General features: G+C 54.3%; 1 protein-coding gene across 2 annotated transcripts in view; it reads left to right on the top strand.

Annotated features, from left to right (window-relative positions):
- NDUFA10 (NADH:ubiquinone oxidoreductase subunit A10) overlaps positions 1–10,268 on the top strand; it is a 40,958-nt gene extending 30,690 nt beyond the window's left edge. For both annotated transcript variants that reach the window (XM_057747198.1, XM_057747199.1), the window contains one exon: positions 9,851–10,268. In XM_057747198.1, coding sequence (XP_057603181.1) covers positions 9,851–9,919 — 69 coding nt within the window. In that variant the 3' untranslated portion in view covers positions 9,920–10,268. The remainder of the gene's footprint in view (positions 1–9,850) is intronic.
- The last annotated feature ends 2,917 nt before the right edge of the window (positions 10,269–13,185 follow it).

The following is a 13,185-nucleotide window of genomic DNA, read 5'->3' as shown; positions in this document are numbered from 1 at the left end:
TTTTAAGGAATTGGTTCTTTCAGAGGAGGATTCGTTCAGTATTAGAGTGGAGGGTGTTTTGTGGCCATGTACTTCCTGGAATAAATAGGGGTTGATGGGGTGCTTTTTTATGGCAGTGGTCTGCAGAAATCAGTTACCCTGGCTTCTCATTTTCTAGGAAAAAACAATTTCAATGTTGTGTGTTTTAGCCAAACTCCACTGACAAAAGACAAGTTTATACAGTTGACCCTTGAACAGCGTGGGGGCATATACCTTACAGGCGGCCCTCCATGTCCACAGTCTGTGGTTCCCCCCACCATGGGTTCTACCAGCCGGGGGCCGGGTGGTACGTCAGTGATTACTGTCAAGAAATATCCACAGGTAAGTGGACTCGCACTGTTCAACCTACGTTGTTCAGGGGTCAGCTATATCGTCCTGGTTAATATAACACTTACTGAAAACACGCGTCACGGTTCCGTAGGAAGCTTGAAGCACACGTGCTCTTGTGCTTGTGGAGACCCCGGGGCAGCGTGAGGGGTGCTGTCCTCACAGCACCCCCGTCACATCATGTGTGTGTTTCACGTGCTCTGGGACTCGTTGGTACTTTGTGGTTGGAAATTATCGGGCAGTGCTTCTAATTCTTGGAAAAAGAAGTCATGCATTGACCTTTTGTTTTTGTTAATTAAATATTATGGTCTCCTTTCTCTTTCAGGAACTTTCTGCTCTTTCTGTCTTCGGTGTTTTATTAGAGTTTAACCAAGATGGGTCTAGATTTAAGTTTCTTTTTTGTTATGCCGGTACGTTCTCATTTGTTGATAGGATCTTACACCTTACTTGCGTTTTCAGTTTCTTCTCTTGCTTGAAACATCTTAACGTGGTCCCTGTCTTCTTTGCGTGATGTCAGGTTTGGAGGCCTGACTGTCATTTACTGTGTCCACTAATTCTTACCCGCGGTGGCTTATTTCCTTCTGTGTTTTGGAGACTTTGGGCACTGAGTTCATGCTTGGTGTGCGTTTATCCCTGGGCCCCTCCTCAGTACGGGACGCGCAGGGGAACCCAGGCTGTCGCGGTGTAAGCACGCCCCGAGGATTGCAGTCACCGGGCAGCCTGTGTTGTTTGCTGATGCTGATGGCCCTGCTCCTGGAAGGGCTGTTGCTGCCCCCAGGCCCTGAGGTTCAGGACGAACCGGGAGTTAAGCTTCCTTTGTTGCCTGTGGGATTCCAGGCCCTGGATGGTGAGGGTTGGAACCGCACACTGAGTGAAGACAGGCTGAGGCTGTGAATGCTCAAGGTCCCTGCTGAGAGCTCCTGCCGTTGGGGCGCTTTCTTCCCTCCCACTTCCCTGAGGGTGCAGCCCTTGGAGCCGTGCGTCTGTGTGGAGGTGCGTCGCCGGCATCCGCCTGCACGGTCGCCACTTTGCCCTGCCTCCCCACGGCTCTGCAGGTGCCCTGGGCAGCGGAGGCTGCAGCTCTCACTCTGGTTTCCAGCTCAGTCTTCATTTCAGCCTCTTGTGATTTCTCGCAGAGCTCAGCAGGGCATTTAAAAGCATTTCTAGAGGTTTTATATCAAGAGGTTTCTCGGGGTATCGGGGCTGTTGTTTTGCTGGAAACGGAAGGCTTCTCTGTTTTTCTTTATGATCTGAAAGCTGATTTGGTGCTGCTTCCTGCCGTGTCCCCTTACATAGGGGGTTCAAGGGGGGAGCTCTGTGTTTCCCTTTGCTCGGGGAACCCCTGGGATGGAGAATTCATTCAGTCCCCAGCATTGAAGGCGCAGGAGGGAAACCTAGAGGGTAAAAGGCTCTGGTCTTGTGCAGTGACGGGAGGATTCTGTCCAGGAGAGCTGCTCCTGGGTGTCTTAAGGGCCCAGAGTGCATGGGGTGGCGGCTCACCCTGGGCACTTGCTGCCGAGCCTGACGTTACAGACGCGCCCCCGCGGGGTCGTCTCAGTGTCCTGAGTTAGGTCACTTATATCTTGTTACAGACGCTGCTCTAAGCATTGGGGATGTTGGGGAATAAGACGGAGTCAGGGGAGGGTTGGACAAGTGGTGGGCAAATGTGTAGTAGGGCCTCCGAGTGCCGCAGGCAGAAGTAACGCCGTCTCGGGTGGGAGCTCTTCTCTAGAGGTGATCTTGGATACCTGTAGACGTGGGTGTCCCAGCCACACCTGCAGGCGGTGTGGGGGAGGGTGGTAGAGGCAGGCTTGGCACCTTCCAGGAAGGGAAGAGTCCACGTGGTGAAGTGGAGGGTGCAGGCGGTGCAGGCAGTGCAGGTGAGGTGAGAAGGTAGCAGGGCACGAGTAGCGAGGGCCTGGAGGCTGTGTGAAGACTTGGGCTGGAGTTGCAGGGAGGCCGTGGGCCGTCGGCGTGTCCTGAGTGATAGAATCGGAATCACGTGTTAGGGGTGGCTCTGCATGCCATGTCAGGCATCGACGGGCAGAGGTGGAGAGGAGAGACAAGCGTCAGGGGCTGGGCGAGAGGTGACGGTAGCATGGCTGTGAGCGGACGAGCGCACCTTCCTTCCTGACACACGGTGTCTCCCAGGGGCAACCTCGCCCTCCCTTGTGCAGCCAGATTTGTTCTCACTTCTTAGGTTTTCAAAACTAAACTGTCGTTGGAGGGGTCAAACGTCAGAGGGTCGACAGGAAGGGCTGTGACTGCAGGGCAGGAGGTGGGCACCTAAGGTACCTGGACATGGGGTGTTTTATGACTTTCTTTTAGGCTCACATGTATGGTACTAGGAAGAGAGGGGGTGGTGTAGACCACACCAGGGTTTGCCCTGAAGTGCGTGCTGGTAGTTAGCGGGGCGATGTGGGGACGCAGGGGCTTCCTGAGACAGGGAATTGTATGTTGCAGCAGTGGCCTTCCGCTGTAGGCCGTCAGGTACGCTGGTTTATGTTCTCTTTCCTCCCGTGGCTGCACAGGCTCGGGCGCCTGGGTCTGGGGAGTGTCACGGTGCAGACAGCTCCTTTTGTTTCTTGGGGCTTTGTACTTCTCACTGTGCCCTTGTGTGGTCTGAGGTCCGTGCTGACATCTCAGCAGCCATTCTGCATCACGTACGCCCCGACACGTGGCCCGTGTCCTGGAGCTGATTTACGGAGGGAAGGAGCCTGCTTTTCCGGAACTTCTTACTGGGGCCTCAGCTCTTGCAGCTCTGGAGTCAGGCGCCTGGTCTCCGGCTCTGCGGCATGGAGTGTGACGCGTTTCCCTGGTGGCCACGCTCGTTGGGCTGCAGAGCCAGGAAGAGGCCCTGGGAGCTCCCCGTCCTGGGTATTCAGCTGGTGCCCATTCTTTGCACTCTCGGTGCCAGACACTGCTCTGAGAACACAGAGCCCTGAGGGGCGGACGGGGAGTGGGCTTCACGGTGGTGGCACGGGCGTTGGGGTTACAGGACGAGGTGGCGCACCGAGTCCGGGCCCTGGGACCTGGGTCTTCTCCGGGAGGAGGGGCCGCATCGCAAGGGCCAGAGGTGGCCGGGCTGGAGCTGCCGCGGGTGGGGGGGCTGTTTGGTGGCCCCAGGGCGCGTGTTCATGAAGGAAAGAGGGGAGCAGTGAGGGGGCAGAGAGACGAGTCAGGTCCTGGGGCCCCAGCCCCGCGGGGAATCCTGAGTCTCCTGCAGGGAAAGGGCTTTCGTCGGCCCCCTGGAATGAGCCCTGGGCTTTGTTTAGAATCACTGATGGTGGTGGCAGGAAGCCCTGTGAGGAGAATTTGAGAGGCGGGAAAGAGGGTGAGGCTTGGAGGTCAGCTCAGGGTGACACTGGTAGGAGAAGGTGTGCAGGACAGAAGTTCGGTGGCGATCAGGTCAGGAAGGCGTCTCCCGGCTGCTCCACACCTGGGGCGGCAGGAGAGGGCGGGACGGGGTGGCTGGCCTGTAGATGGGGCTGGAGTGTCCTGGGGGAGCAGGGCCTGAGGCCGGGCAGGGGTGTGGAGAGGAGGCTGATGAGGAAGCCGCCCTGCCGGCCAGCTGACTTTGAGCACCTCCTGTGTACCGCCCTGTGCTGTGGCCACAAGGAGGCACTATGGTTAGGTCCCCATTTGTAAGTGAACAGCAAGGCCCAGGGAGGTTGTCCGAGGTCGTGCGGCTCCAGAGGGGCTGGTGGGGCCCTGCGTCTGCCTTCCATGGCAGCCCGGCTCCCAAGTGGGACTGCAGGGCCACCTCCGTGCAGACTGGGCTGGGGGCTCGCGTGATAGGGCACATGTGAGCACTGCCCCTTCAACTGTGTTGGGGGCCTGAACTGGTGAAAAGTGACCTTTTTAGGAGAGAAAGGCGCTCGGATTTTCATATGAACAGAAGGACTTGTTTGGTTTGGTTTTGTTCATCCTGTGACCTGGGTGTTTTGCTCAGTCCCGTGGCTGGACTGGATGGGGTCCTGCTGGCCTTCAGCCTCCCATCGGGTCTCCAGGGACGGCCCAGGAATCTCAGAGGGACAACTCAGAGCCTGAGAGGCATTTTCCATTCACACAGCCCCCCCAATTCTGTAACAGGAAGTGACCCTATAAACAAGTTCATATAAATACTAAGTGTGTGCAGGAGCACCTGCTCATTTTTTTAAGTCATTTTTCAAACACTGTATCAATTCACTTTTTATTTCTGTACAGCCCTTCCTTGGGGTAGACAAACCGTGCGTCGGTTTCCACTTTACCGATTCCATCTCTTTCCAGTTTAAGGAGCCAGATGCTATTAAGATACTGTGTTCCTTCCATGAATTCGATCTTGTCCAAGACAGTTGCTAGGACACCAGAATCTTCAGTTTTCTCTCCTGCTATTTTTATTTCTTTACTATCTCAGGTTACTATTTTCATTTTCAGTATCAAGTTCTTCACCATTTTTTAAAATAGAGATGTTTAATAACTTTCATATATTAACCCTATATGTTCTTGCCTTTATGAAGTTCACTTAATAAAGACAAACTTGCAAGAAGCAGAAAAGCCTTAGAATCCGTTTATCTAAATCTTCTGAAGAAGAAACAGACTGGGTCATTTCCTATTTCCTCTTGACCTTCAAACCTTAGTTAGAACTGTTTTTTATGTTAAAATACAAATTCTCAGTTTAGAAGTTGTTTAATGTGGAAGTAGATGCCTAATGTCTTCAGGCTGTCCTTCATTAGTTGCGGCTGGAAGAGGCACTGAGACCTGCCCCACCCCTGCCCTCACTGCTCCGTGGGAAGCTCCTAACTGAAGGTCAGCGTTAGTCTACACGTCCCATTATTTACATTTCTACGTACAGAAGATAACGCATGTCCCTTGGAGAAGAAAGCTAGCATGGAAGGTAGACTTTCCCCCAGGTGCTCTGATTTGTGTGCAGCTGCAGGTTTTCACAGGACCTGCTGGTATGAAATGATAGGGTAACACTGCACACACACCCTGACCAACCAGGGGGCTTGGACCTCGCGCGTGTTCAGTCATCACTTCTGTTGACAATTTTTGGGAAGCATCCTGTTTTCAGGTGTTTGAATGAAGGCTTGAGTTAGGAGCTTTTGCTTTCGCAGTTAACGTGAGTCAGATGGAATGGAGACAAAGTACATGATATCGTGACCCTCGTGGCATGAAGGTGAGACCTAAACATGGATGTGTCTGTAATAGGCTGTGGTGTTCGTGTGTTAAAAAGGGCAGGCACTTATTTTTAAAATAAAAAGATTGTTTTTGAAAATGGACTTTGATAAAGCAAGATTTGAGGGACGTTGATTTCAGTTTTTATACCTGATTTATGCTTAACAGCAGTGGAAAACAGGGGAAGTTGTATATCAAGGAGTGACTTTAATAAATAATTTCTCCAGTGCTCTCCTTTAAAGTTAATGAAGAATTCTTAGCGAGCTCCTCAGCATGTATATGTAATAATGGGAAACGGATCGGAAACTGGACTCCCCGAGCCACCCCGAGTGACTTAGTAGTTCTCAGCTCCTCGGAGCATCTGGAGAGAGCAGAGTCGGCAGACCTGATGCCAACAGAGTGGAGCAGACCCAGTGCAGGCAGGGCCTTTCCCAGGGATGCGGCAAGGGTTTGAGGCTGGAATTTCCTCCAGGAAAACTCTCTCAACCGGGAAACTCTGAGCATCACTGAATATCCCTGAGGTGACGACTAGGAAATAACACCCCCCGCCCCGCAGTTCTTTGAGGCACACCTCAAAGTGCATGAAAAACGGGGAAGCCAGCCTTCCCCGGTCAGGGTGGTTCTGGACTGGACCCGACACGCATCCTGGAGTCTCGGAGCAGCAGAGCTCAGGGGGTATTGGCTGGCAGAGGAGGGAGAACTGGCAGGAGGGACCAGTGCCATGGCCCTAACAGGCAGGGCACGGTACAGAGACTTCACACGTTAATAGCACATGAAGACATGTCTGTGGGGTGGGTGGGGAGGAGGTTCCTGGATTTGAGGGTCAGAGCATCTGCCCCTTCTCGCCAAGCGACCTCGGGCGAGTCACCTAACACCTCCTTTTACCTCGCCTGCCGACCTCACGTGTCTGATCCCAAGGCGGTGCTGGGCGTGGGCCTGGTAGGTAGGCTGCCCACTAGGATCTAAGCCCATCGCGACTGCAGCGGTTATCACCGAGGTGGGTACCCAGAGGACAGGACAGAGGACTCCGGAGTTCCCGGAAGGAGTGCTGGCTCCCTCAGCCCAAGGAAGGGTGTCGTGCAGGAGGGGCATCGTCCAGGGTGGAAGTTCAGGAGGACGGGACGCTCGGGGGAGGGGCAGGCTGCTCGACCAGCAGTGCTGGCGATAGCAGGTCAGCTGCGTGGGCAGCAGGGTCGCTTGCAGGCCCGTGAGGACCCTGGATTTGTCTGACGGGGACCGAGCCGGGGGTTTGGTCGGCTCTCTCCCAGATGGTTGCAAGGGCATCGCGTCGTCAGGTGCACTGAGTGTTCTTTCCTACTGACCTGTTAGTTTTCATAAAGCGGCAGTTTTCTCACGGGACTCCCTTCCTCAGAGCGACTCTCTAACCAGTAAATAACTGTGCGGAGTAGCAGCTGGGGCTGGGAGAGTTGCTGGTTCAGAGGAGGCCGTGCATCGGAGAGGACGCGCCGTGACCTTTGTGCGGCAGCCACTCCTCCAGGCAGGGCCCCGAGGTCAGGGTGAGGGACCTGCTGCCCTGCCTCCCTCACAGCCCAGTCCTGCCTCCCTCACAGTCCAGTCCTGCAGCCTCGTCTTCCCCCTGTTCCTGGCTTCTCTGCATTAGTTGATTGGTTTCTATGGTCCTGTCTTATTTCCTCTGTGGGCCTGTCAGCTGCACCTCTTTATCTCATTGTTAGTGACTGCTCCAGGGTGTACAGCACGCACCTTGACCTTGTCACGGCCCCCCCAGAAAGCCAGCGTCAGGCCACCGGGCCACGTCACACGTGGTGGGAGCCCCTCGCAGTCCTCTTCTGACCCCTCTTCCCTCGTCTGTGCTGCTACTCTGGTGCACTTCTGGTGTATTTCACTTCCACTTGGTATAAACCTCACCAGACACTGTTACTACTTGGTTCTTCCTCCCGGGCTGTGCATTTCCAGTGTTGGTTCCACTCCCTTCCGTCCCGGAGGTCCAGGTTTCCTCTGGCTCAGTAGCTCCCTTTAATCACTCTCCTCATAGTGCAGGCCTGCTGGTGATGGAGTCTCTCTGCTGGTGTTTAGAAATATATTTGTTTCCACTTCACTGTGACAGCTTTTTCGTGTGTTATAGGATTCTGGGTTGAGAACTGCTTTCTGCCAGCACTGAAGACCCTCCAGAGGCTCCTGGCTTGCAGTTTCTGCAGCTCTTCTTATCCGTGGCCTTGCACCCAGTGGGCCTTTTTTCCCTGCCTGCTTTTAAGACTTTCTTTTAATCTCTTTATCCCTGGTTTTCAGTCATTTAATTATGTGCTTCTGTGGTGTTCTCTCTGTTTCTCTGGCTTGGGGTTTATTGAGTTGCTTGGATGTGAGGCTTTCTGGTTTTCCTATCATTTGTGAAATGGTTGGTCATTATTTCTTCAGATCGTGTCCTCACTCATCGGGGACTCTGAGTTACACAAACACTGGGTGACTTGATCCTGTCCCACAGGTCACTAAGGGTCTGTCCGTTTGTCTGTGGCCTTCTTCTCTGTTTTGTTTGAATAGTTTCTGTTGCTCTGTCTTCAGGTTCACTGATGTTTTCTCCTGTGGTTATGTGTAATATGCTCTTAATTGGTTAGTTTAGGTCCTCTGGGATGGGCTTAAACGCTGATGAGGTTTTGGAGGGAAGCCCCTGTGAAGGATGAAGGGACCTGAGATGGAGGGGAGCCTTTGTCCTCGATGTCAGTCTGACCCTGTGATGGGAGAGGGGAGGGAGGAGGATGGGGAGGGGACATCCAAGGCAGGGTTGGCCAGGCGGACGAGGTGTCCCGGAGCCAGAGGCTCCTGCCAGGGAGGCCCACGCCCACAGCCCACAGGCTGAGGTGGAACCTCTATCGCTCTCAGTCGTGGGCTGAGCCCCTGACGTGGGAGGCGTGGCCTTGGTGTGAGCGGGGTGGTGGACCCAGAGGGTCAGCACCTGAGCCCTCAGCCACTTGTACTTCCTCACAGCAGGACATCTGAGCAGCACGTGTGCGTGGCCGCCACACCTACCCCGTGGAGTTTGTATTTCAGGAGTCCTGTGGTTCTTTCTAACTCTAAAAGTTCTTTTGGTTCTTTTTATAGTTTCCAGTTCTTTCATTATTTTCATTTTTCATTTAATTCTTTGAACGCACTGCATAGCTTTACAGCTGCTTTAACGCCCGTGTTTCCTAGTCCATCATCTTCATCATTTCCTTAGTCTGCTGGATTTTTCCCCTTGGTTACAAGTTTACATTTTTCTCTTTCACATGTCTAGAAATTTTTCATTGGTTGCCATAAGTTGTGAATTTTTATGTTTATGAGTACTAGGTTTTGTTTTATTCTTTTGAAGAATGTTAGAATTCTTTCTGGCAGGCACTTGAGATAGTTGCAAATCAGTTTAAGCTTTGCAGGCTTGACGTTTAACCGTTTTGGTGGGTCTAGAGCAACCCAGTGCCGGGTGGGTCGTGTGGCCACGGGGCAGCTCCGGGCGTGACCCTGACCGTGACGGCTGCTCCTCCCTGCACTGCAGCCTCCGTCTCTGTGTGGCTGGTAGTGAGTGTCTTCAGCTGATGACAGTGAAGGAAAGGCTGACTTCTTTCTGAAAATGCTTCCGTACTGGTTGTTGAGGACGAAGTTTGGAAGAGTTTTGTGTGTTGTGTGTACACATCTACTGTTTGACCATATTGACTGGAAAATAGGAAAGAGAAAGCTCAGTGCTTTGTTCCCACCGTGTGACTCTGTAAACCTCATCGTGCTTGACTGTTCCTGCACTTGACTGTCCTCCTGGGCTCCAAAGCCAGCCTCCACCCTCCACAGTGGAGGCTGCGCACCCCCTACCCCCGGTGCTCAGGCACAGCCCGTGGGCCCCTCGCCGCAGGTTCCCTTCCCTGGGGCCCCCTAGGCCGTGTGAAGGGGTCTCTGTGCCACTCCAGGTCCACCCTGAGTGTGCCCTGCATCCCTGACCCGCTGTGGGGTCCACGGGCGAGGTGCTGGCAGGAGACGGGCGGGCAGGGAGAGAGGGGGGCTGAGACATCACCCCTCCCACCCCCGCACCTGCGGCTCCCCTGGGTCAGTGCCACTTCTGCCTGCCACTCCACCGCCCCCTCCTGACAGTGGCACGGACACTTGGGTTGGCCGTTTGCGTTCACAGCACCCTGGCCAAGATGGGAGGTCCGAGAGCAGGGCTGTCCTGTGCTGTCTTCTTGTGGGACCCCTCACCCTTACAGCAGCACCCCCGGAAGCAGACCCCACGTCACTAGGGGATGAGGGATGGAGTAGAGGGAGCCGTTGGGTGATCTTGGGGGCATGGACGTCTGCTGTGAACCTCTGGTAACCATGGCTTTCCCTCTCGCAGCTGCCCGGCCGCAAGTACAGCCCCGGCTACAACAAGGACGTGGGGGACACGTGGATCTGGCTGAAGTGATGGACGCCCCTGCGGAAGCTTCCTTGTGAGGAGGAAGACACACCCAGCCCGACTCCCCTGCACTCCATGTAGCTTAAAACTGGGGTTGGGGTGAATGATCCTAAAATTGCACAGTGGAGGACACGGCCCAGCAGACGGCCTGCCCAGCAGTGTGGTGGAAGGAGTGCAAAGGCACCCCCATTTAGGGGGAGACCGCCCAGCTTTATTCCAGAACCATTATCACCAGGAGAAAGGGTCTGCCGTGAAAGAGCAGGTGTCACTAAGAGACACTTCATCGCAGCCAGCCTCTGTCGGGCAGGTTCTGTACGCTGTGTCTTCAGACTTCAAGAAATAAAACTGTTCTATGGCACTTTTCTCTGTCACGTATCTGCACACACACACACACGTCACATACGTGTATATGCACATGCACCTCACAGTTTGCTTTGACGTGGTTTGGTTTGATTAAGACACATATCAGGGTTGAAGAGTGTTTCTAAAACATTTATTCTGTTTGTTTTAGAACGTAACTACTACATTAGAGAAAAAGGAAAAAATCAGAGAGGAAATACCAAGAGGAGGAAGAAGAGAGCAGTGCGATTGTTGTGAAGGAGATTTTGGACGTCTCCTTTGAGGACCACCATCAGCTGGTCTGTGGTTCCTTCCTGAGGGGAGATTCCAGCACAGAATGTCAGTGGGGAAGACGCAAAAGCAAAATAATACACTCTGTTACCTAAAAATCAGGTTGTCGATCAAAAACGAGTCACGTAAGAGAAAGTCATCACACTTTACTCCCCTCTGTTGAAACGCAGAGAACAGCAGGCTGGCTGTGGAGGCCAGCACTCTAGTTCCAGGTTCAGCCACAGGCCGTGGGCCCTGTTACGTCGGTCTTACTCCTCTGGTGTCACTGTGTTCACACGGCACTCTGAGCCACGTGTGACTGTTTAAATGTCAATGAATCGAAGCTCAGCACCGTGTAGAATTCAGTTCCTCGGTGGCCCTGACCACAGTTCAGGTGCCGAGTAGCCATGTGGCCTTGGCTTCAGTACTGGATGGTGCAGGCGAGAGCATCCTCACCGTGGAAAGTGCCCTGAGGTCGCCACAGTGGGGCCCCTGCCCGCCCGACTCCTTCCTTCCTCCTTCCCTCTTCCTCCCTCCCTCCTGCCCACGCCATCCCCTCTCTTTGGATTTAAAAAATCGAACGTGACGTTTCCCAACAATTTCTGAGTTGGAGTCCAGATTTAAGTGGCCGACATTTTGCATTTCATTGAAAAAGAAACTGCTTTCACCATTAAGTGAAACGTTCGTGCGCTAGGCGTGGGCCAGTCGTGGAGTCTCGTGGCCTGAGCGCCTCACAGACCCGTGAGAGAGGAGGGGGAGGAGCAGGAGACCATGTTTACTTGTCTTGGCTGTCCCTGCATCTTGGCTACCAGCCCACTGGCCGATGCCCTGCAGCGTCCCTCCCACCGGGGTCTGCGTGCCTGTGGTCGGGGACTTTGGTGACAGGCCTCTAGGACAGGTGAGGTCAGTTCCGCTATGGGTGCACCCTGCACCCCGACGGGGAGTGGCTTTGTAATTTGTGGGACTGAGAAGGTGAGTGGTGTCACATTCTGGTGTTTCCTTTCCCGTGAGGTTGGGCAGAGAAGCAAATAAATAGTGTCCAGGTCTCTGCACATGGAAGCCCCGAGGAGCCTGGCCGACGCCCACATCTCCCTTCGGAGCTGCCGTGATTCAGCTCCGTGAGAACGCTGCAGCCCCGAGAAGCCCGGGGTTGGAGTCAAGCTGTTCTGAATCCTTCCTGCTCGAGGACCAGGAAGTCCGTGTGTGGTCACAGCAACACGGTTGTGTGTCTCACAGGTGTGTCTCCCGGCAGGAGACTGTATTGAGAAAGTACTCATTTTTTTCCCTAAAGTACCTTTTTGTTCTATCACATCTTGTTAACCAGGAGGATGAGAACGTCAGGTGCTTACAGGGAACGACAGACAGTTCCTCGTGTCCACCAGCCGGCGGGTGTCCCGGCCTCCCGTCCCCGCGGTGGACCACAGCCTCCTGCTGCCAAGGTGTGTGGCCCAAAAGGGCAGGTGCCGAGGCCCGTCAGCGGCAGGTGTGCCGACACGCTGGTCGTGTTCTCTCCTCGTCTCAGGGCCTGGGGTCTGTGGTACAACAGGAGTGAAAGGCGCTCGTGCCTTGCCTGCCAAAGCCCATTTCGTTTGTCAAAAGCCTTTTTTTTTTCTTCCCCAAAAGCCTGCCGGCCACAGCCTGGCTTGGGATCTTTCTGTGTCCGGTCTCCTTACCAGTTCCCATTTCTGGTTGGTCGTTCTTAGGGGGGCACGTGTCAAAAAAGAAGCCAGCAGGAGCTGCTTTTTTGTGAGACAGCGCAGTCCGTGCTCACACTGCGTGCAGATCTGCGCGACGCAGAGTGGGGGTGGAGAGGGGCTCAGTTACTGTCACCTGGGGCTCCTGGAGAGAAGCCTGCATGGGCAGCAGCCCCTGGCCGGTTGGGACAGGATGAACGGGAGCACGCGCCTGAGGGACTCTGGGCTTTCATCGGATGGAAGTGAGAGCTGGGGACCCGAGGGAGCCCCAGTGCCGCACACCTGCTGCGGGGACCGCCCGGGGTGGTCTTTTCTGAATTTTGCAGAGGGAAGTGCACTTTTAAGTCCACATCCAGGAATTGAACCCGAGTTTTCCTCGGGAGGCGCCAGGGGCTGGGCCGGCATGGACCCAGGATGTCAGGACCCTGGGGGCTGCAGAAAGAGGTGACGCCTCCCCGCACAGCGGGGTCACCTGGCGCACAGCCTGGCCAAGTCGCTGTTAGGATTCTCCCCACAGGAAGCAGTGAAACGTGGTCGCACTTTATCTTCAAACGCCTAAGTAAATTCCGCGTCTATACTGTCCACTGACTAGTTTTGAAATTCCTAACGAGAAGCTGCAGGAAGCACAGTGACGTGTGTTTCACAAGCGCTGCTTCCTGGTTAAGGTTCTCAAGCCCCTGCTTAGGCCCAGCCACTGCTTGTGTTTCGAAAAGTACCTGGGTTCGTACCATGCAGTTTCATGGAATTCACTTGTAAATCGTAAGACTATGCTAGTGACAAAATCCCAGCTCTTAATTTTTAAAAAGGCCATTTCCTTGGCATGTTTTTCGTGGTGGTGAATCCTTTAACACGCGGGTGTGTGCAGCCACGTGGGTCCCAGGCGCCGTTTGCAGCCCTGGACGGAGGGCAGTGAAGAAACAGGCACCAACTGCAGCTCCAGGTGTGGGGTCCCTCGTGGGGAGATGTGCTGGA

The sequence above is a fragment of the Hippopotamus amphibius genome, chromosome 8 (genome assembly GCF_030028045.1).
Source record: "Hippopotamus amphibius kiboko isolate mHipAmp2 chromosome 8, mHipAmp2.hap2, whole genome shotgun sequence".
Classification (NCBI taxonomy): domain Eukaryota; kingdom Metazoa; phylum Chordata; class Mammalia; order Artiodactyla; family Hippopotamidae; genus Hippopotamus; species Hippopotamus amphibius.
Note: the sequence above shows the minus strand (reverse complement) of the source record. Positions and strands in the feature narration are given on the sequence as shown.